We start from the raw sequence: 24,083 nt of genomic DNA on the forward strand, positions 1-24,083 counted from the left end.
AACGAGGATATCTTGTCCTCTATCTCTTCCGTAAATTTTCTCCTCTAATATTTTTTTTTCTTTCAGACAAAATGTAACCCAATAAATATTTTTAATTGAAAAACTACGCAGTTTAAAATTACTAAAAAGCTCATGTTTTATGCATAAGATTTAATGTCTAAAGAAAATTTGTACCTCAACACGGAAATAATCTGAATAAGGTACATCACTGACTTCTTGCGATGTCTCTATAACCACATGACTGGATGAAGTAACAAATACATGTCAAGATAACACAAAACATATTAAGAAATCTATACATTTCATGTAGTCAATGCAGTAAATTTATTCTTGGAACAAATACCAAAAATAATAAACATCAAAGAGCACAGAAATAAGATAAAAGAAATAATAACGGGTACAAGAGAGGCAAAAGCAACCATTTTTTCTCTTCGAAATAACATAATAAAAGCAGCAATAGTCCTAAGTCCTAACCAATACTACACAACAAAGAAGAGAAAAATGAAAGCAAAACTCAACAAACCTCCAACAAGTTTCAACTTATAAGTTCATGTTGCATGCCATTCCAAACTCACAATGCTTAGTTTGAAAGAAATTATTTCATTGAATAAGAATTGTTGTAAATATAGAATGAATAATTGTGTAATTAATATAAATTCATGTTTCCCTAAAATCATCTTTTTTATTAAAAGAGCAATTATTCACATTAGTCTATATGTTATAAACATCTGTACATTAATTAGCTCCCGATTTGGGAGAGACTACATCTACAAAACTTTAGTTTGCTATCATTGCAACCACCACCTTCATTGCTGCCCAGCTCTCTTGACCTATTGTCTGCACCTTCATTGCACTCAAATAATTTACTTTCAGGCTTAACAGACCTCAGCCACCACAGTTGCCTCTCTGACCGGTGAAGTCACCAACAGGTCCACCATGCCCTGGCCGCCCATTCCTTGAAGACCCACGGCCAGTAAGTCACCCACGAGCCATCAGCCGCCACAAATAACGTTGTTCGCCAGCTTCTTTCAGACTAATGACCCCACCTGCCAGAGACCTAGCTCAATGCCCCCTCCACACACAGTTACAACTCACTGCACGTGGATCCACACACTTCCTCTTCTAGAGAGGCGCCTATCAGACTGCCACTGGCCCCATTTGTCTCATCTCAACCTCCTCTACCCAGATATGCCACTCACTTGAATTTTGTGGCATCGAAACCTCTCTCGGCTCAACCGTGCAGTGCCCGTCCAGCCATCATGTCCAACTCTGAGATCAGTCAGAAATTAGTCCTAACTCCTAAGAGTGGTAAACAAGGTACTAGCCCTTAGCAAGGCTGAGCTAGCATGCCTAGGACCTCTCATTGACTTCGTCGATAAATCTTCAAACTCTTGTTATCGACCCATGCTTGGTAAGGACTTATGTTCTCAAAACGTGGTAGCTTGGTCAAGCACATAGACCGAGTTTCAAACTATGGCTCAAAGGGTTTGTAAACTATTTTGGCTGAAAATCATACTACACAACCTCAATGTGAAATATGAAGGACTTAGGAAGTTGTTTTGTAATAATAAATCTTTCATTTGTTTAAGGGAAATATAAGAATCATGTTGCAGGAATGGCACTGTTCATTCCTGCAACAAGGATACGGCGTCGTATCCTGACTTTGGTCTGACTTTTTTTTTTTAAGCGTGGGACCCACACTTGATTTGTGTGTGTAGGAAAATGTTCTTGTCATGTCAAATAACAAAAAGGGAACCCTTTGTTTAAATCATAATCCAGTTCAGCATGGTAGAACAAAAAGCATTATGACTGACTGCCACTTCATCAAAGAGAATTTGATAGCAAGCTCATTAATACTCCATATATACCTTCAAGACTTTAATTAGTTGATATGTTGACCAAGGGACTTCCCAATGAGATATTTCAAGACCTTACTAGCAAGATGAGAATGATATATATCAATTTACCAGCTTGAGTGGAAGTGTTATAGATATGGTATGAGAAATTGTGTAATTATCATATATTTATTTTAGGAATAACATCTGTCCTTTTAAAGGATATAAGTTTATATCCTTTTAGATCCTAACCGTTGATTTCCGTCCATCAACGGTTATAATTTATTGGATTAAAATTATTAATGAATTAATAATAAATTTGGCCCAATAGATTATAACCGTTGATGGACGGAAATCAACGGTTAGGATCTAAAAGGATATAAGCTTATATCCTTTAAAAGGATAGATGTTTTTTCCATTTAGGGAATAACATCTGTCCTTTTAAAGGATATAAGTTTATATCCTTTTAGATCCTAACCGTTGATTTCCGTCCATCAACGGTTATAATTTATTGGATTAAAATTATTAATTAATTAATAATAAATTTGGCCCATTAAGTTTGGCCCAATAGATTATAACCGTTGATGGACGGAAATCAACGGTTAGGATCTAAAAGGATATAAGCTTAAATCCTTTAAAATGATAGTTTTTTCCATTTATTTTTCCTTATTATTTTTCAAGGTTCGACTCTGAGTCCTTATCTCTTTGCCTTAGTGATGGATGAACTAACAAAAGACATTCAAGAGAAAGTGTCGTGGTTTATGCTTTTTGTAGATGATATTGTGCTTATTAATGAGACCAAAGACGGTGTTAATAGGAAACTTGAATTGTGGAGAAGCATTTTGGAGTCTAAAGGTTTCACATTAAGCCGGAGCAAGACTGAATATATGAAGTGTGAGTTTTCTATGGTAAGAGATGGAGATCAAAACCCCGTTCATCTACTTGGTCAAGAGGTACCCAAGAAAGATGCTTTTAGATACCTGGGATCAATTTTGCAAAAAGGTGGTGAGATTGATGAGGATGTAAATCATAGAATCAGAGCAGGATGGATGAAATGGCGGAGTGCATCTGGGTTTTTGTGTGACCGCAAAATTTCCCTTAAGCTGAAAGGAAAATTCTATATGATAGCAGTAAGGCCTACAATGTTATATGGAGCTGAATGTTGGCCAGCACATAGGCAACACAAGCATAAAATGGGAGTAGCAGAAATGAGGATGTTAAGGTGGATGTGTGGTTATACGAAGACGAATAAGATAAGAAAAGAAGATATTCGACGAAAGGTGGAAGCAGTACCGGTAACTGAAAAGATGAGGGAACATAGATTGAGGTGGTTTGGGCACGTAATGAGACGACTCTTGGATGCTCCTGTAAGAACAAAATTTGTTACTAAGAGCTCGGCACAAAGAGAGGTAGAGGTAGACCGAAACTTACCTGGAGAAAGGTAGTTAAACAATCCTTTTTAGTCCCTTTTTAGTCATTTTCCTCTTTAATCCCCCTTTTCTTTCTTTTCCCCTTCTTGTCTTTCATCTTATTTCCCCCTTCCCCAATTTTTTATTTTTATTTTTGTATTTTTGTATTTATTTTTTTATTATATTTATTTATTTATTTCTTTATTTTTTATTTTATTTTATTTTTAATCTCCCCTTATTTATTGTTGGGTTCATCTACCACCGACCCCAATTAGCTTGGGTTAAAAGTATTGTTGATGTTGATGTTGATTTTTTCCTTTTTATTAGACAAATTATAGGTCTAATTTGCTTTGTATTTGTTTCCCTAAAATCAAATCTTTATTAGGAAAGTAATTAGCAATTATTCAGATCAATCTATATATTGTAAATATCTTTACATGAATATTCAAGGAATAATATTCAATATTTTTCCATTCAACTAGAATATTCCTTCTCTCAAGTAATAGTCCTACCTCCCAATTATTAAGAGTCCTTGAAAATAAAGCATCCCAAACAACTCCATTTCCGACAATTGCATAAACTCATAAACTACAACTGCATCATTTGTCTTAATTTCAAAGCTTCTCCCTATTATAGGAATATAAAACCATTAAATATAGCCTCACCTAACAACTTAAACTTTTGAGTCGAATTGGTTCTTTACATAATATTAGAGCTTTCATGAGTAAGTGCTTAAGAGTTTGATTCTTACCTCCTCCTCCCCCCCAAAAAAAAAAAAAAAAAAAAAAAAAATCTAATCAATAATTGATTAAGTAATGCAAAGTTTCTAAACACAGGTAGGTGGGCCTGTGCATTTGCCACCCTTCAAACCCAGTGGATTCTCGTTTGAGGGAGCATGTTAGAGAAATATAAAACTATTAATGTAGCCTCACCTAACAACTTAAGCTTTTGGGTTGATCTGGTTCTTTACACTCTTATTTCAATTTATAAAGCCAATATAACTGGAAAAAATGCTACACATAGTTGATTACATTGTCCAACCTACACCACAACACCCCTAACTACCTAGGGACATCCATTCACATAATTATCCTCCATCTAGCTTCCTTTCTATTGGAAGGTTTCCAAAACCTTTAACTAAATAATTGCAATGAGAGAGAGAAGATGAATTGATGTAACATATAAATAGATTGATACTAAAAGTTATATCAAACCTGTTCTTGTAAACTCTAAATTTCTGGACTTCATGGCAGCCACCAAATTTTGCTCCTGAAAAGGAAACACAATCATGTCCACTAGCAAATAGGGATATCAGAGGAAAAATTTATTAATGCCCCAAATATGACGTAGGAGTATGGCCCCATATTATTTTTAGACTTGCTAGCCTTACACATTTAGCATCGCTCATCTTCAACTAGTCAACTAGAACACTGATCTATAAGCATCCCATTCACTTTCATTAGGCCCACTTTAGCACTGTCTTATATAAAGTGTGTGCTTGTAGAGTTTTTGCATCTAATAGTTTTATTCTCTTATATTTAGTTAACTTTGTGTAAATAACTTACTGCAAACTTTAGATATATAATGCTTGATCTTATTTGTAAAAAAACAGTTTCGTTACTCGTGAATGTGTTAAAAGTTCTAAGTCTTTGTACATTAGTTTACATATTAGGCGTTCACTTTGGTTCCCTCAAAATTTTAGTTCCAGCACTGCTATTGAATAGTTTATAACCTATAAATTATAATGGGACAACAAAACTAAGCTCAATTCAGAACATGAAATTAAACGTGTACATGCAAAATAAAAGCTGCAGAAGCATACCAAGATAAAGTTTTATTGGATGTTGAAATGACAGTTCACGAGCATACCCAAATTTCTCTTGAGGTTGCCATGAAGCACACTTAAAGTCTGAAAGCCAAAAAAGAAGAAGAGGAAATCATCCTCACCAAAAAAAAAAGGTATGGAGAAAGACATCAGTTATCTTTCCTTCACTAAAATCATTTAAATGACAATGATGAAAATAAACAAAACAAGAAAATGAAAATGACAATTGAAACTCAATAGGTTTAAGAGTTTCATGCAGGCTACCTTTATCTCCGCATCTTTTATGAAAAGACTCAAGAAAATTTACAGCATCATCTGAGAAAAAGTACCTAAAGAAATCTTCAACCTTTATCTGCAGTTTGTAGATTCAAAACTTTAAGAAAATCTCATAAATTTTGAAAATTAATATCAACCAAATCAGCAAGGAAAAACTTAAAAAGTAGAAACATAAATAGTAACTTCCAAATAAAATAATACCGGAAACGCTGATTCTGCTACACATGTATAAGCTTCCGGAGCTGCATAGTAGAAATTAAGCTCAAATTATCAGAATATTAGATTTAGAAACACAACGGGTATTTAAACATGAAGTGTTTCTCGCTCTCCCATAAAAAGTTTCCTAATGATTGGTCTAGATATACACTCACAGATCACAAAAGCAACTAAAGAAGAAATTCATAAATTTTATCATTGAGGAAACGGCAGTTAAAGAAAGCAGTAATGCATGAACTGACGAACAAATATTCTATAAAATGCTGGATGTATTATATTGTCAGAATATACATGCAACTAAATTTATGGTGTTAAATAGGTACTACACTAAGCTATATAAAGAACCACGGCATGCAAATGACCAGTCTTCGTTCAGAGCGAAATATGATATACATAACAGAGCACTGCAGTAGGCACAAACTCAGTCAAGACCATGCAAACAAATATCCATGCCATCAGCCATCTTAAAAAGACTGGTTTGAAAAGTTTTGCATATTATCTTCATCACAAATTATATTGGAAACTGGTTTTGTTTTATCAAAGAAGAAAACCTAACTGGAAGAAGAGTAATATATGTTCCCATGGTCTCATAGGGTAAAAAAAGAAAAATAAATAAATAAAGTAGATTAAAACAATAAATTTCTAAGAAAATCAGTTAAAAACATTAAAATCTCAATTGTAGAAAGTCCATAATGAGGAAAAAAAGACAATCTAACTGCAAAAGTCTTAAGACAGAAACTTTTTAATTAAGACAATTGCTAAAACAACTTCAAAACAATTAACACTCAAAACCTCGGCATAGAAGTCAATAAAGAAAGTATGAATTACCAAAAAAATGACAAAACGATTAAATTGCAAATGATTGTCCAAACTCCAATGCACATTCTACTGACCCATGCAATAATAGAGCCTCCGCTATGTAGTTGACACACGGATTCCAATAATTTATCATGGTATCTACAACCTAACGAGAGGAACCCTAATCCGTGCCTTTTTGGTGAACCCATTGTCTACTAAGTAAACTTTTTTTCCCCCAAAAAAACTGTCACATCCACCAGTTTCTGGTTTTAGTCCTTCTCAGGCAGCCATTTCAAAGCCTTTGATAGCCATTGACCGGCGATTTTTCAGGCGAGGCACCCATCGTTTTGACCATCGTGAGCAAGTGATCCTATTTGTCATATTTATTGATAATTATTCTCAATGCACTTGGTTATTTTTAATAAAAAATTAGTCCGAGTAATTTTCTATATTGCAATAGTTTTATCATGAAATTCTTGCTCAATTTAGTGTTCTTATCCGCACATTCATAGTGATAATGCATGAGAATATTTGTTTTACCAATTTCAAAATTTAATGCATTCTTCATCAAACGTCATATGCTCATACCCCCCATAAAGGATGGTGTTGCCAAACAAAAGAACTGATATTTCATTGAAACAACTCGGACACTATTACTCCACGGGGATGTCCCTTATCATTTTTGAGGTGATGTTGTCCTCACTACATGTTGTTATCTCATTTATCAGATACCTTCTTCTGTTCTTGATAACCAATTATCTCATTTTGTGTTGTTTCCCCGTCAACCTTTGCATTCCATAAAAAGAAAAATACCAAAAATATAAGGTTACTTTCTGTCACGTTTACTTTTCTGCACTTACAACATTTTTCCTAAAGATTCATTCCTATGAACTGTCATTCCTTACAAGAGGAATTGATTTGAATCAATTCAATCTTCAACCGTGTAAAGACAATATGCATTTGTGAAGAGGAACGATTGGCAATTGAAATTTCCAAGTTAATTTTAAAACTTAAATTGACGCTCCTTATTACGTAGTATTAAACATAGTACACATCTTTAAATCAAACTCAAGGATACTTTCCCCATGGGTACGATAACCGGGACTCTATACTCCTATTTATTACTTGGAAGGGTGCATTTGCACTTGTGCAATCATCATTGAGATTTCTCTTAGATGATTCACGCACCAACGACCCAATTTCTATCCACCCATTGCAGGTATATTAGCGTCGACCACCTCCACCACCTGAGATTGCACCTGCTCCTATTGTTGATGAGATTCCCGTGGACTCTGCTTAGGCCTTGCCTCCTGATAGGGACCTACCCATTGCTCTCCACAAAGGTATTCGTACTACTTCTAATCCTTCACACCATTATATTACTTTGAGTTATCATCGGCTTTCACCTTCGCATTTTGCTTGTCTTTCTTCCTTGTCTTTTGTGACTATTCCCAAGACTATAGTTGAGGCTTTATCTCATTCAGGATGATGATAGGTGGGTATTCACTATCAAGGTTGGTCCTGATGGTCAAGTGGACAATCTCTAGGCTCAATTCGTGGTAAAGGGATACATTCCGGTGTTTCTACTAGATTTTAGGGACAGATTCTCAATTATGGAAAAAATGGCCTCAATTTGCTTTTTCCTTTCTATGGCTGCTATCGTCACTGACTTCTATATCAGCTGGATAACAAGAAGGTTTTCCTTCATTGTGATCTTGCTAAGGAAAGCGTATATGGATCAACCTCCTAATTTTGTTGCTCGGGGGCATCTAGTATGGTTTATCGTCTTCGCAAGTCTCTATATGGTCTCAAATAATCTCCACAAGTTAGGTTTAAAAGATTTAGCGCTATTCTGCAACAGTTTGACTTGACTCGGAGTAAGGTTTGACCACTATTTCTATCACCATTCAATTTTGGGATCTATTTATTTGGTGGTATATGTTGATGATGTTCTTTTCATAGGTAATGTCTCATGACATTACAAGGTAAAACATCTCTATCATCATTTTCAAACAAAAGATCTTAGAAAATTACGGTATTTCTTAGGAATTGAGGTTGCTCAATCCAAATATGGTATTGTGCTATCTCATCGCGGTGGCAAAGCAGCTAACCCGCCCTGCCCCACTTTTAAAAGTGGGTTGAAAATTACAACCTACCCTAACCCACCTCCAACCCACCTTGTCCCACCAACTGCCAAATATTAGAAAAGTGAAATTTAAAAAAAAAAATTATACTCTCCATAGATGTAAAAGGCATCAAATGAAGACAAAAAAAGGTGTAAAAGAAGTTCATTAATTAATGTTTAAAAAAAAAACCAACCCGCTGGGTCAACCCATCCTACGGCGCATTGAACCCATTTTGACCCACCCTTAAGTGAGGCAGGTTCAAACAGGTTGGTGGGTTGGAAATCCCAACCTACCATTTATGGCTAGTTAAACAGGCCAACTCGATAGATTCAACCCGTTTTTCCGTCTCTAAGAGGAAGTACAGTACGAACATTCTTGAGAAGACAACTTTGTTGATTGCAAAGCCAATTGACACTCCAATGGATCCAAATGTTAAGTGTCTACCAAATTAAGGAGAGTCATTCTTCGATCCAGAGAGATATAGAAAATTAGGGGGAGCCATTCATTTCCTAATATCAACCATATGTTATCGTTTCATAAACTCGTCAACACCACTCCTACCATAGAGTTTACAACATCCTAGAAGCATATGTCAAGTGACGCATTTAAGATTTGACACACTTACACCAATATATAACTACTTACACCACTTAAGATAAATGGTGTTATTGTCCGTTTCATTGTAGCCAAAATGTTTGGAGGACAACAGTAGACTAAATTCTAATTCCATCCCGTGTATCAAAACCACCCGATTGTTGCAAATTTTAGTAGAGGTAGTTTTGTGTCCATATATCATAACTATACCCCTAAATCCTAAAGCAACAGGAAAGTAAAAGGTGTCATTTTTATTTATGATTCAAAAGGACCACACCTTTCCTGTATCCACTACAAGAGACATCCGTTGAACAATCCAAAACAAAAACCAAGTGGAAAATTTTTCTTCAAAACAATTTCTAAATGACTGCAAATGTTTGTGAGCATGAATCCAAAATATAAAAAGGTATTTGTATGCTCCAGAACTCACTTGTCGGAGCATCAATATCTTCCTCAGTCCAGTTCCACCTAAAACTTGGGGCATCATTATTCAATTCAGGTTCAGCAGCCCGTTTTACACTGGATTGATTCTCTGAAACTGTCATCAATACAGGGTCATCTCCAACAACGGATGGAAGCCCCACATCTTTGCACATAGAAGTATCTTTGCTCCTGATTCACACGCAAAAGAAAAGCCTAAATGAGTCTCAAACAATATAATCGTATTCTAAAGCAACAGCCAATATGATCATGGACATACTGGTCGGTCGAAAGAGACTCATCATCTGGTATAATGCAATTTTTTTCATTTTCAATAGCTATAAATCCATTCTCCTGGCTGCTGGACTCAGATATTGATTCCTGAAATAAAATAAAGATATGAGGAAATGGTACCAAAAAGCAATTTCCACCAATTAATTGGCATTTTAAAATCTTATTACTGATAGGAAAAGAATGACTTGAATGTGAAAAAGAAAACTAAAAATAATTATTTTTTAATTGATCACTATACATGGTTTCATTATAATATACATATCTAGCAAGGTAATTAATTGCCTAAGCACAACTCCCAATAATTACTTTCCTAATAGAGCTAAATCTACGACAACTAATAATCTATCCTAATAACCATATAATTTACAATAATTACAAAGAATATCCTATTTTAAAGTGCAAAAAAAAAAAGGTGGTGAATGGATATCTAACATCCCCAACTAGCCAATAAGATTCTGAAACCTCTATGGATAGGCCCCAGTTGACACGTCTATTAGTGGAAACCCTAAAGTAACAAATGTTGTGGTGATCAATCCACTATCTAATTTCTCAAAAAAGTGCAGGTCCCTCTCTGTGTATTTTGTGTGTTTTGTTCTATCATGCTAAACCAAATTATGAGCAATGTCAATGGCTGATTTGTTGTCACCAAACAACTTCATAGGAGCTTCTTACTTTGTTCTAAGATCATCCAATATAATCTTCATCCATAGTAACTCACAAACTCCTTGTGCTGTAGCTCAAAACTCAATCTATGCACTTGACCAAGTAACCACGTTTTGCTTCTTACGTCTCAATGTTACTAAGTTTCCACAAAAAACCATACAATAAATACAAGTTGGACTCTTGTCAATGACTAAACCTGCTTAATCAGCATCTGTATACACTCCCATAAGATAAATTTCCACCCCCTTCTAAATAATAATCCTCTTCCAAGTGTAGCTTTAAGACAATGTCACGGCTTGCAAGTGTCTCACCAACAAGTCATGCATGAACTGCTAACAAATATTAATAGCATATGCTAGATATAGTCTAGTATGCATCGACTATATCAAGATCCTTATACAACTCTGATATTCAGCTCTATCAACCTTGAGACCCTCTTAATCATTTCCCATTCTATAGGGCACACCAATAGCCTTGCAATTCAGCTTTCCAGACTCTTTGAGAAGATCAAGAACATATTTATTTCCTTTGAGAAATAAAGATGCCCTATTTGGAGTAGCAACAACAATCCCAAAGAAGACTTTAGCCTTCCAAGATCTTTCATTTCAAACTCAACTACTAATTTTTCATTTAGCAATTGCTTCTCAATTAAGTCATCAACTAATATAATTGCCATCAACATACACAAGTAAGACAGTGATTTTACCTTCTTGTGAATGTTTAAGAAAGACAACATTACCTTAGTTAAATGTAAAAGAATACGTTATGTATTGATCTGTGTCAGGGAGTTACAATATATAGAGACCCTAATGGGCTTAAGTGTAAGGCCCAAACCTAATCCAAACATAATCCTAATACAGTCAGAATACAGTCAGACTATTTACGGATAAGACAGAATCCAATCATATCTAATCAAATCTAATCATATCATATCTAATATTCTAACACTCCCCCTCAAGCTGGTGCGTATATATTATGAGCACCAAGCTTGTTACAAATGTATTCAACCCGAGGACCTCCAAGAGCTTTAGTGAAAACATCTGCTAGTTGATTAGACGAGTTGACAAAAGTTGTCTTGATTTCTCCTGACTGAATCTTTTCCCGAATGAAGTGACAATCAATCTCTATATGTTTGGTCCTCTCATGAAAAACAGGATTAGAGGATATATGTAGCGCAGCTTGATTATCACAGATGAGTGTCATGGGTTGTTTCTGTTCACAAAGATGAAGCTCCTGAATCAACTGCTTTAACCAGATCAACTCACAGGTAGTATTTGCCATTGCACGATACTCAGCTTCTGCACTAGATCGGGAAACAACAGGTTGTTTCTTGCTTTTCCATGAGATTAAGTTTCCTCCGAAGAAGACACAATAACCAGAAGTAGAGCGTCTGTCCGAGGGTGATCCTGCCCGATCGGCATCTGAGTAACCACAAATTTCTGTATTTCCCTGATCCGAATACAACAAACCTTTTCCTGGTGCTCCTTTGATGTATCGGAGGATCCTCACAGCAGCATCCCAATGTGAATCACAAGGGGAATCAAGGAACTGACTGGCCGTACTGACAGCGAAAGAAATATCTGGCCTAGTCACAGTAAGATAATTGAGCTTCCCAATCAGCCTTCGATAACGTCTAGGATCAGATAACGGCTCCCCCTGTCTGGGCAATAACTTAACATTAGGATCCATGGGTGTATCAACTGGTTTACACCCCAACATACCAGTCTCCTCTAGGATATCCAAGGCATACTTCCTTTGACAGATAGAAATGCCCTGTCTAGATTGCGCCACCTCAATTCCCAAGAAGTAGCGCAGCTTCCCAAGGTCCTTTGTTTGAAATGCACTAAATAAATGTTGTTTTAACTGATGGATTCCGTCTTGATCACTTCCGGTGAGGATGATGTCATCAACATAGACTAACAAATAGATGCACTTGTTAGGAGATGTAATCCTATAGAATACAGAATGGTCAACTTTACTGCGAATTAGGCCAAACGCCTGTACAGCAGAACTGAAGCGACTGAACCATGCTCGAGGAGACTGCTTGAGACCATATAAGGATTTTCGAAGACGACATACCTTCCCAGACTCCCCCTGAGCAACAAAACCAGGTGGTTGCTCCATGTAAACTTCTTGTAAATCACCATGAAGAAAGGCATTTTTGATGTCAAGTTGAAGAAGTGGCCAGTGACGAACAGCAGAAAGGGCAAGAAATAGGCGGACGGACGCCATCTTAGCGACTGGAGAGAATGTATCGCTATAATCAAGGCCAAAGATTTGAGTAAAACCCTTGGCAACTAGGCGTGCCTTGAGACAATCAACATGGCCATCAGGTCCAACTTTCACAGTAAACACCCAGCGACAACCAACTATAGACTTCTCTGGAGGAGCAGAAACAAGGTCCCAAGTGCCATTGGTATGAAGTGCGGTCATCTCATCAAGCATCGCTTGGCGCCATCCTGGATGGGAAAGTGCTTCACCTGTGGTCTTAGGAATAGAAACAGAAGAAAGACTAGAAACAAAGGTGAAATGAGGAGGAGAAAGGCGATCATAGCTCAAGAAGGTATAAAGAGGATAAGGGTTACGAGTAGTTGGTTGTCAATCTTTTCCCAATCAGACTTGTCCTCCTTAGGGACATCAGTAGACTTAGTTGTGAGATGGTTCCCATATCCTTGTCCAAAGAACCAAACTCGAACAGAGGTGGCCCAGTTCTTGTAATTAACAGATCCCTTCAATTTTGAAGAGGTAATGGACCCAATATTGGTAGAGATGATATTGGGAGAATTTCTCAAAGGAGGAGATGGAGACTTGACCTCCGAATGAATTGGAGGGTTTGCTGCCATAGTATCAAATCACAAAGATACAAACCGAATAAAGAGAAACGAACCTGATCACCAATCAAGAAGAGGTGCGCACAAAAAGTCAGACCCACAAAGAACCAACCACAGATCCAGAAAGAGGAGGAGAAGACGAGCTTCTCTGTCCAAGACCGGCCGGAAAAAGCCGCCGGAATAGTGCTCACGCGCCAGCAGAAGGTGGCGCGTGAAGCCCACGCGCAGAGAAGACTGGAGGCGCGTGAGAGCGCGTGACAACTCCGATGGTGGCCGGACTTCCACAGAGCAGGTCGCCGGGAGGAGAGGGTTCTGATCGCGTTCGTTCCAGACTGAAAACTCGCCGGAAAAGTACTCCGGCAGCCTGAACAATGGCTGACGGTGGCTGATGGTGCTCCGGTAACTGTTTGGGGATGTGGACACGTGCAGAAGATGCCTAGAGAGGACTTACAGCCCTTGATGTCTTACCGGAAGGACGCACGGCAAAGAAAAGATGACTCCTAAGCAGTGGGCTTAGGTTTTAAAGCGAAGAACAAGATTTCTAAGCGGAAGCGAGGGTTCCCAGAACGAAATAGCTCTGATACCAAGTTAAATGTAAAAGAATACGTTATGTATTGATCTGTGTCAGGGAGTTACAATATATAGAGACCCTAATGGGCTTAAGTGTAAGGCCCAAACCTAATCCAAACCTAATCCTAATACAGTCAGAATACAGTCAGACTATTTACGGATAAGACAGAATCCAATCATATCTAATCAAATCTAATCATATCATATCTAATATTCTAACAACCTTCTATATCACAAGAACACTATTGCCTTTGTGAATCTTCCAAACCATTGACAGGAAGACTGTTTCAATGTAAACCTTATTTACACACCTTATTTCTTCTACTATAGGAATCATGTCCACGAAGAATTTCCATATAAACTTCTTCCTCCATTCCTCCATGAAGGAAGGCATTTATAACATTACACTAGTGTAATTCCCACCCAAATTAAGTAGCAAGAGAGCGTAAGACTCTCACAGTGTTCATTTTTATCCAGGTATGAGTATATCCATTTGTAACTAGCATTGCTTTAAATTGATCCGGTGTACCATTAACCCGATATTTCAAGGTATATCGACCAGCATCCATAATGGCCTTTTGATATCAAAGCTCCCTATCTAGGAGATTCTACCCTAGCCTACCTTCACCACAGCAATCACACCAGCTGCTTTTGTGCATACATTGAGCTTAGATCTCTATCCAGCCACCAAGCTTGTCGCTGTCAACTGCCATTCACTGCTAGCCGCAGTCGTTTCTCCAACTAGTGACCTCATCTAGCAAATTGTCGTCCCCTCTCTAGCCAACCCCCAAATACCCACCACTAAAAACCCACTCACGTGCCCTCTATTTGTCACATCAAATCCACACACCACAGTTTAGATCACACATGGCGTTAGCTCGCCACTAGTCCCATTCAATTTGCCTTGGCCTCCTCAACCCAGATCTCTCCTCGCCTTGCCCAAACAGAACCTTCTCCACTACGTAACCCTACATCATGTCAGACATTGAGACTAATCACCACCCAGATCACTATGTCAAACCCCCCCCAAAAAAAAAAAATCACCATGCTTCGTACTCCCAATTACCAACCAGTCTTGCATCGTACCTATTGTCTTACCATAAAGAATTATTTCTAATGGACCCAAGTCATACATATCTTCCTCAAAGGTCATCGGAAGCTAAACCACATCAAAGGAGCAGCTTTTGGCAGGAATGACCTTGAATTCAATGAGTGGGATGATGAGGACTCCCATTTCAAGCCATGGCTATGGAATTCTATGACACCTGGAGTTAGTCCAAACTACAAATTTGTACTTACTGCTCGTGAAATTTGGGAAAACCTTCATCAGAGTTGCTCCATGAAACAGGCAGAGCCACCTATTATGAGTTGAAAACAGATTTTTTCTAATTTCTACGAAACAGGGAGTCCTCTCCGTCACAAATTATTATGAGATCCTTAACAGGTTGTAGATTGAACTAAATCAATATGAATACCCAAAAAAAAAAAAAATCAATATTAGAATGTGAAAATAGAGTGCAGCAAGAATACTTCCACTTTGGCCAGCTTTGTTGAACAAGAATGCATCATTGGGTTCCTCTCCAGTTTGAACTCTGAGTATGATCCTATCAAAGTTCAGATTCTGGGAAAGAAGACTCCTTCTCTCTTCTCTCTCCAAAGTTTTCTACAACATTTTAGGAGAGGAGAGTCGCAGGGCTGTCATGCTTGATGACAAACCCATTGATGGGTCAATCCTGATAACAAGCAAGTCTACTTAACCAGGTCCTGATACCAACTTGAATATGGAAAGAACACCAAAACTGAATTTTATTTCTGAATTGATCACTGTTGCGGTTTCATTACAATACATAGGCCTAGCAAGATAATTACTTGCTTAGAATAGAGCTAAATCTACATCAACTAATAATCTATCCTAATAACCATATAATATGAATAATTATAACAATTACAAAGAATGTCATATTTTAATGTGCGAGGTACTGTTACAACAGAATGCACTCAAAGAAAGACAGTGATAAAACTATGGACACAACTACCACTAAAGTAGAGCCCAATAAGTCTCTACAATTCTATTCTTGTAGACCAAAACACTAATTAAAAGAGGATAACATATAAAAAAAGCAACACGATGCTATAAAGTTCCCACCATGTGCAAAGGTCCAGGTAAGGGCCCGACCCATTGTATGAGTTTATAGTAGGCAATCTTACCTTGCATTTGTAAGAGGCTGATTACATGAATCGAACCAATGAACTCCGGGTCACATGGCAACTACACCAATCGTTGTAACAAGGAGGAGAGGATAACATAACATATATCAAGGGAAAATCAGTTAGAAAAGAGAGAAAAGCAGATTTATGGGATCCGTCTACAGTCACATGATTTTCTTTCTGTTTCAGCTTTGAGCTTGGGGCCCAGAGGAATTTCAATGGCTGGGGGAAGTGCTCTTACGTTTTTGCATCTTCTAATTTCGACTACTAATACAATCTCTCTTTTGTTGGATAGGAATCGTTTCCTATCAGACGATCTCAAGTTTTCAAGAGGAAATGAACAACAAAAATCATTGCAAAATGTAATTATCTATGTGTTGCTACTTTAGTTTGGCAATTACTGGGTGCAATGCAATTTTGTACAAATACATGGTGACAAAAAGACTACACCTAAACGCTAACACACATAAGCTAGAAGACCTGAAAAGAATCCTTTAAATGAAAAAGAACAGAAAAATCGACATTCAGCATATCCTACAAGAAACTTCTCATATCACAACCATTCTAAGGAAATCCACATCACTATGATTACAACTATTAATTGTCACTTTCATTGCAAGGATCCATATCAAGCAAAGGACATAGGCATGACATCCTTCTTCCAATCCCACGTAGTCCGCATGTTAAGAATATAAAAAGTTATAAAGAACAAGGGATCATAAGATATCCTCCTGACAACAGGTTCAAGAGGGCATGGCAGAAACAAAAAGACTTGTCAACACAAAACATCTTTTCAACCCCTTTGCGTGCTTGTAAAGGAAATCCCCTTGAAGAAACCATGAGCTGAATAACACAAAGGGGCCATAAAAATAACCATATCCCATAGCAAGTCCTTCAAAATTGAGCATTTCTCTCAAAACAAATACACCAAAGCACAGCATAGTTAGCACCCCACCATAAATCCAAACATCCCATCAATGAGAAGAAACTGCTCCAAACTCTGATAGCACAACCAAGGTTTACCAAAGACACAAAACTCCTATTCCAAGTGGAAATGGTCAATGGCTGCTAAGCAGTTCAAAAATAGAAGTGCATCTTCTGAGTTATATAAACATCCCAGAGACAGAGGATTACAGAGAGTTTGGGTTTCAATTTCTGTCCCCAAATAAGCTGATAATATTTTAAATAAAGAAAAACACATTAAACAAAAAGGGGATCACAAAGAGACTATTGGTATCTGTTGCATTTAGCCTAAAATCCCCATAATCAAGAGTCTGTCACCATCTCTCCAAGCAGGAATGAACTCCAAATTTAGCCTTATGAACCAGGGATTTATCTACGAAAGGCTTGTACTCCAAGAGCTCGTCCTAAATAGGTCTTGTCTGTGCATCCATTACAAAAGCCAAATTAAAAAGACTCATACAAGATCCTGATGTAATTCAATGATTGGACTTCTCCATGGCTTCCTCACTAATCCTCAAACTGGTTTAATCCCTTATCCATTAACAGATTACTATAGTAGAGGGGCACCATTCCTTCCTAAAACACACCACATTACCAATTTACAAATTGGTAGTTATATACTGCCAAGAATACAAAAAAATGATAAAACAAGTAGTATCAAGACAGAGTTATATAGTAAAAGACCTGCTGTTCCGTAATTGCTCTGGGACCATTGCGGTGTCGCGACCATCCATCATTAATAATCTTGAAAGCTTCATCACGGGATAGGAAGGATGCAAAGAAGTACTGCTGAATAAATAAGAGGATTCAGACATTGCAGCACAATTAAATAGAAACAACAAGTGGGAAAATAATTTCAGGGACAAATACATTGAAATACAACGTAGCAGAAATGTTATTCCATGTCTAACACACCTTCTTGCTTACGGCAAGAATTTCAATTGCATTGGGAAAGAGCCCTGCTGTCTTTGCCCTCCGTACACTTGTGACTTCAAGGAATGGGATTATTCTCTGAAACATAAATCATTGGTATTTCTGAGGTGCAGAAAACTTTGAAAATTAAAAAACCAAAATCACTAGCTAAAAAGCTCATCCTAACTACAAAAATCATGAAATGAGATTCCTTTTACATTAAAATTTATTTTTAATGGCATCTGCCAAAATTTCGGCCCTTCAGATAACCAATTATATCATTAGAAAGATAGTTTTGTTTCATCACAAAAATGAGTAGTTAATGTTTATTTTTTTTCCTGAATCTTAATAATTATGTATTTTGGTAATTATGTACGTTTGTATAAGTTTAAATGCAATACATACATGGGTAATAGAAAGTGATAACTTTGTGGGAATAACCTAAGAAGCAAACCAAAATTCTGCCCCACACACAATTTAGAAGCAGAAGCCAATTAGGTGGATATACTTAAACCTAAAACAAAATTCAAGGTAGTTAAATTTTATGTCTCCTCCCTACGACTAAAGGACTAAAAGAAGACATTTTTATAAAGGTCAATATCAAAAGCCAAATTACTTTAAGAAAGTAAATACCATGTATCAGAATATATTTAGTAGACTAGCAGATGGTCAACATAATAGATTTAGCATGTGCATTGATTTTAACCTTGATATATATCTTATTTATATATACAACATATTATAGGTAATTATAAATTTAATTCCTCTCATAAAGAGTTCAAAAGAATAAGTTTAAATGCATAGACTATTATGTTAAGCAGCTTACCTTTGTCTCAAACCCAAATATGTTCGAGTAGAAACAAATAAAGTTGACAAAGAGGTACATATGACCCTATAACAAGCAATCAATAAACCATTAGGAAAACAAAAGAAAATGCTATACGTTGAAGCAAATGGTGCATTTGATCTTATTACTACAATTTAACAAGTAAATGACCAGAATATCACCTGAATAAGTATGTTTTCCTGGAGGGCACAATTAAAATCTTCAATAAGGACCTAAAGAAAAGGAGAACAAATAAGAAGTGTCATGAATTATGGAAAAAGAAAAGGGGAATTTAATCACAGTAAGTTCTCAAGTATGCGACACCCAAACTATAAATATGCACATTTCTAACCACAACTTTTACAATATCAATGTTCATCTAAAATAATTGTGTTAGAGAACATAAAAACATTAAAGTAGCCTCACTCAACTGCTAATGTAGCTTAAGAATGAGATTTGGTTCAACGTGTAAGGTAAAATTATTAGGTGTGAAAGTACCAAAATAAAATATTGTGCATTGAATTTTGGGTAAAAATATATAACTAAATTAGGATAAATTGGTAATTAAACCCAAAACCTGTTCAGCCCAAAATGAATTACAGGAAAAAGTTTAAAAGAGAGAGAGAGAGAGAGAGAGGGTGCTTCACGAGTTAAACTAGCCTTCCAAAATGTATTGTGAGTGCCTGATCAAAAAACATTCTAGACTTCCAGAAAATATATATGCAGAGGTAAATGATATCCTCTCTTTATATCATGACCACACACATGCATGTTTTTCGGTAAAACATGCAAATGCAAATAGACATAAAGATTACCAACTTTTCTATTATATGATGATAATCAGAAAACCAATAAACAAACCATAAAGAAATTATAATATCAGCACCACTAGGGTTAGCCTAGTGGTGTTGCGTGTGTTCAGTGTGTATTAGGTTTGCGGTTCGATTCCCATGTATTGTCCAAAAAAAGAAATTATAATATCAATCGTGAAGGTTGAAAATCACTCACTTCCTCTGTTGGAAGACGAAACAATTGACGATATTCTTCACTCTTCAACTCGTCTGGAGACTGTAACCAAAAGTTAAACCCAAAAAAAAGTACAAAATTATAAAACCTGATCATTAATATGTCGAACTTAAACTTTTAACCAAATACAAATTTCAGTTAAAAGGATAAAAAATTAGAAAATCTCATAGCAAAGTAAGACAGCAAAGATATCCTAACATCAAAATCCCTAAAACTCCACAAACTATTGCCGCAATAAATTGAGCTATTAGCAACAACTTTACACATGACCTTCACCTAGCCGCAACTAATTGAACTACTTCGAACAATTATATACATGAGCTAAACATAGCCACACACACGCACACACACAAAAAAAGGTTCCAGTAAAGTAAACGACACTTCATAACATCGATTGAACCGAATCGAAGAATCAGAAATGCAGCAAGCACTGAGCATCGACGATTATTCCAAGAGCAAGAAAGGTACCTGAATTTCAGCATCCGTGCAAAGGTTCGGCGAGGAATTGGAAGAATCGTTCCGATCAATGGCGTCGGCTGAGGCTGATCTGGATGGAGAAGGATCCAGCGGAGCCAGAGGCGGCGGTTCGGAAATCCCGGTGGCGGTGGCAACAACCGTAGAAGCCATAAGAGAGAGAGAGAGAGAGAGAGAGAGAGAGAGAGAGAGAGGTAGATCTGAGAATTTAGGGTGAAATGAGAAGAGAGGGAATGGTAGTTGGGGTTTTACGGTTATAAGTAGTAACGACGACGGAACCGAAGAAGCGAAGCGAAGCGTTGTTGAGAAACTTTTGAAAATTTATTATAATCGTTAATGAGTGTAGGTTCGAGCTTTGAGTCAACGTCGGTAGCTGAAAAAGAAGAAAAGGGGTCATGCTTTTTGTTCTGGCTTCTGGCTATGTTGCTATCTCTACACGTGACTTTTCTTCCTCGGTTGATTTATGACATAGCCGTAGGGATTACGCATCATAAGTGGTAAAGTGAATGAACGCTAACGCTACCAGAATTAGATAAATAGTTGTCAAAGTTAGCTGCTGATAAGGCTTTTTCTTTTTTCTTGTGTGAGGGAGATTAATTTTATAAATAATTTACTAGAATGGAATTTTTTTGAAATGTTTCCTAGTTTGGGATGTTTTTGGTTAATTGAAAAAGGAGGTGTCACCAACAACCGTAGGTTCGGAGTAGTAAGGAATTTATTCTCGATAGATAACTGATAAGCTTGTATTTATTAAGTATTTAATTCTTTCGGGAACCATTATTATATTAAGTATTATATATTTACGAAACTAATATTATATATATTTGAAAGGAAATGTTATACTTACTACCTATTTTTCTTACTACTTGTTACTATTAAATTTTAATCGTTGATTTTCGTTAATCTTTTTTTTTTTTTTTTTTTGGTAACAACAAGGGGCATAGCCCCAAAACAAACAGAAACAAAAACACCAGAAAACAAGAAAACGAAAAGGACAGAAACAAAAGACAACAGAACAGCAAAAACAATAGCCTAAGACTCCTAACTAATATCAGCAGACAACACCAGGGTCTAGCAGATCTGCAGCCAACAGATTAATAATGCCATTAAGAGGGGACGAAAAAATAGTAAGGCCATGAGTATCTTCCACTGCCTGTTTTGTTAACCAGTCTGCACATGTGTTACACTTCCTCGGGATCCAATTCAACACAACGGTCCAATCTTTCCGGAGGAGGACTCGAATCTTAGCTACCAAAGGGAGCTCTCGAGTACCATTACCTTTATTAGTAAGAAGGCTTAAAGCTTGAAGAGAGTCAGATTCCAAAACAATTCTTTTCCAACCTTGCTTCCAGGCATAAGACAAACCATGGAATATAGCCCAGAACTCAGCATTCAATGGGGAGCAGGAACCAAGGAATATGGAGAAGCCTCCCACCCAAATTCCCATCCAATCCCTCAAAAGACCCCCACAAGCAGCCTTATCTTCAATCACAGCACCATCAACATTAAGTTTAAGGAACCCTTGGTCTGGGGCAGTCCAAGAAGAGGGGGAAGGGGAGGGGGAGTTTTTAATCAAACCTTTTTTGTTTTTGAACTTGCAGTACCTTAAATCCTCCAAAACGCCAGCTATGATAGTAGAAGGATGCTCAGGTCTCTTATACCCCTCTTCATGGAGTTCTCTATTCCTCCAAGTCCACAAGGAATTACACACAGTAAAGAAAGGATCTCTCCAATCTCTAGTTGGCCGATTGCATAAGTTTAAATTAAAGGATAGCCACTCACTCCAGGAGTCTGAGGTAAAAAAGCCTGATGGGAGAGGCTTAAACATGGGAAGAAGCCAAATCTTTCCAGCCTTGTCACAATCCCTGAAAGCATGCAGATGGCTCTCGACCTTATCAGGGCAGAATGGGCAACAGTTAGATAAATGAGAACATACTTATTAATTAATTATTAATTTACAATAAATGACAACCGTAAGATTGACGAAAATCAACGGTTAAGATTTAATAATAATAAATAATAAGAAAAATAGATAGTAAGTATAACATTTTCCATATTTGAATAAATTTAATTTAGATTTTAAGTCTAATTAAATTTTGATATGAATATATAGTATACTAAAGCAAGATGAGAACAAGTGCAAGAATAAAGATTTATGAAAACGTGTTCATGCTGTGTATATATTATCCTACAAATTAGAACAACAACAACTCAAAGCTCGTAAATTTTTTTAATAGACAATGGCGGAAGGATTATTTTAGCTAGGCCTAAGTAGAGATGGCAAAATAAGCTCGACCCACCTGTCAAACCGGGTGGGACGGGCTGAGTTTTTTAAACTCGCCGCTCGTCAAGTCTGCCAGCCCACCCAGGCTGAATTTTTAATTTTTTTTTTAGTGTAAAATGTCACAGGCTTGGCTGGCAATCCGCTCAAACTGGGCGGGGCGGGTAGCTCGTTTTGCCATCTCTAGGCCTGATATAGGCATGTTGTAAATAAGATAGACTACAAAAGGAGCTTGAGTCTAGCGTTAAGATTAAATATCATATTAAAATGATATAAGTAGGTTTGCCATCACTATGTAAAGAAGGCTAAAAGTTCATATAGGATCATCTTCTCAATTATAACTTAAATTCATTGATCAAATACTAACTTGAGTGTTAGAGTGTTTTACAGGTACCTTTGACCATCTGTCACAGACTCACGATCAAGTAAAGATCTCAAACACTAGTACAACCATCAAGAGTATCCCGCATCAAAGCTCATCCCAATTGAATCAGACTCAATTGTGTGTAGTGAAATCCAGGATCTATTGAACCGACCAAAGTTTTATACTCATTCTTGGTCATTCATCTCATTTGTGTTCATATGACTAATAAATTGGGTCATCCAAATAGGTATAAGTTTACAGCAGTGCGACTTCTACATAATATTTTTAAATAAATTTAATGACCCTGATATAATTTAAATAAATAATAATTATATTAAATTAATAATGCTTGTAGATTTGTGTTTCGAAATTGTAATGTTGTTTTTCTTGCGTGAAGTTAAAAGTGTTTTTAATATTATTTATATGAAGTACGTTGTGATTTTACTATTTGTTATTGGATCTGTGTAATACTTTTTGTTATCGCTTGTGCTTTATTCAATGGTATTATTTTTATTTATTTCGAATAAAGATATTTTAATTATGTAATTGTTGGATATTTAAAGGTAACTAGAAACTTTAACAGACATGCAATCGACTATTAAGATAGGCATGCAATGAGCATAAACATAAATCCAAATAAGCATGAGAAATTTGATGGCAAGTGAATAGAAACTTTAATACTAACACTCAGCCGGTCATATTAAGCAAGCATGCAATAGACTAAAAATATAAGGGAAGAGAGAGCTTGCGTAGTCGATTTGATGCATGTGGAACTTACATCTCGTCCACAACCAAGATGAAACATTTCACTATCAAACCCAAGTATGATTTGATTCTCCTAATCTCTCCAAGCTAGACATAACAATAGCTCATCCCACAAAGCTTGTCACTCACTCACCAATTGTTCTTAGGTATAAGATGAGAAAATTAGATATACAATCAGATTGACCGTTCATCTAGTTATTTACTTAGATCTTGATGTAAGGAATCAGTGCCTTTCTAAGAGACAAGTATCAGAATTATCAATGAGTTCTCCGTGAGAGTGGATGTTACCAGTGAGTTTTGGTTGTATGTGCTCTAGTTTTCAAGAATTCAACCCTTTGCATGTACATATGGAAAACATTTTCAATGCTTGTTCCCAGACCACTACTACTCACTCAAAGGTTCAGGCC

General features: G+C 36.7%; 1 protein-coding gene across 4 annotated transcripts in view; it reads right to left on the minus strand.

The window, feature by feature from the left end:
- Positions 1–20,613, minus strand: part of LOC133291990 (protein VASCULAR ASSOCIATED DEATH 1, chloroplastic) — a 32,285-nt gene extending 11,672 nt beyond the window's left edge. For 2 of the 4 annotated variants that reach the window (XM_061490351.1, XM_061490349.1), the window contains exons 1-13: positions 20,261–20,613; positions 19,775–19,834; positions 18,949–18,999; positions 18,767–18,832; positions 17,944–18,039; positions 17,713–17,817; positions 9,780–9,880; positions 9,510–9,691; positions 5,547–5,587; positions 5,334–5,421; positions 5,067–5,153; positions 4,459–4,513; positions 175–241 (exon numbers count right to left, since the gene is read on the minus strand). In XM_061490351.1, coding sequence (XP_061346335.1) covers positions 175–241; positions 4,459–4,513; positions 5,067–5,153; positions 5,334–5,421; positions 5,547–5,587; positions 9,510–9,691; positions 9,780–9,880; positions 17,713–17,817; positions 17,944–18,039; positions 18,767–18,832; positions 18,949–18,999; positions 19,775–19,834; positions 20,261–20,419 — 1,158 coding nt within the window. In that variant the 5' untranslated portion in view covers positions 20,420–20,613. Of the gene's footprint in view, positions 1–174; positions 242–4,458; positions 4,514–5,066; positions 5,154–5,333; positions 5,422–5,546; positions 5,588–9,509; positions 9,692–9,779; positions 9,881–17,712; positions 17,818–17,943; positions 18,040–18,766; positions 18,833–18,948; positions 19,000–19,774; positions 19,842–20,260 lie in introns of all 4 variants that reach the window. The other 2 variants (XM_061490352.1, XM_061490350.1) reach the window with 2 other exon arrangements.
- Positions 20,614–24,083: the final 3,470 nt, after the last annotated feature.

Source organism: Gastrolobium bilobum, unplaced genomic scaffold, assembly GCF_033153095.1.
Source record: "Gastrolobium bilobum isolate Gb01-03AN ecotype WA unplaced genomic scaffold, APGP_CSIRO_Gbil_v1 utg60832, whole genome shotgun sequence".
Taxonomy (NCBI): Eukaryota; Viridiplantae; Streptophyta; class Magnoliopsida; order Fabales; family Fabaceae; genus Gastrolobium; species Gastrolobium bilobum.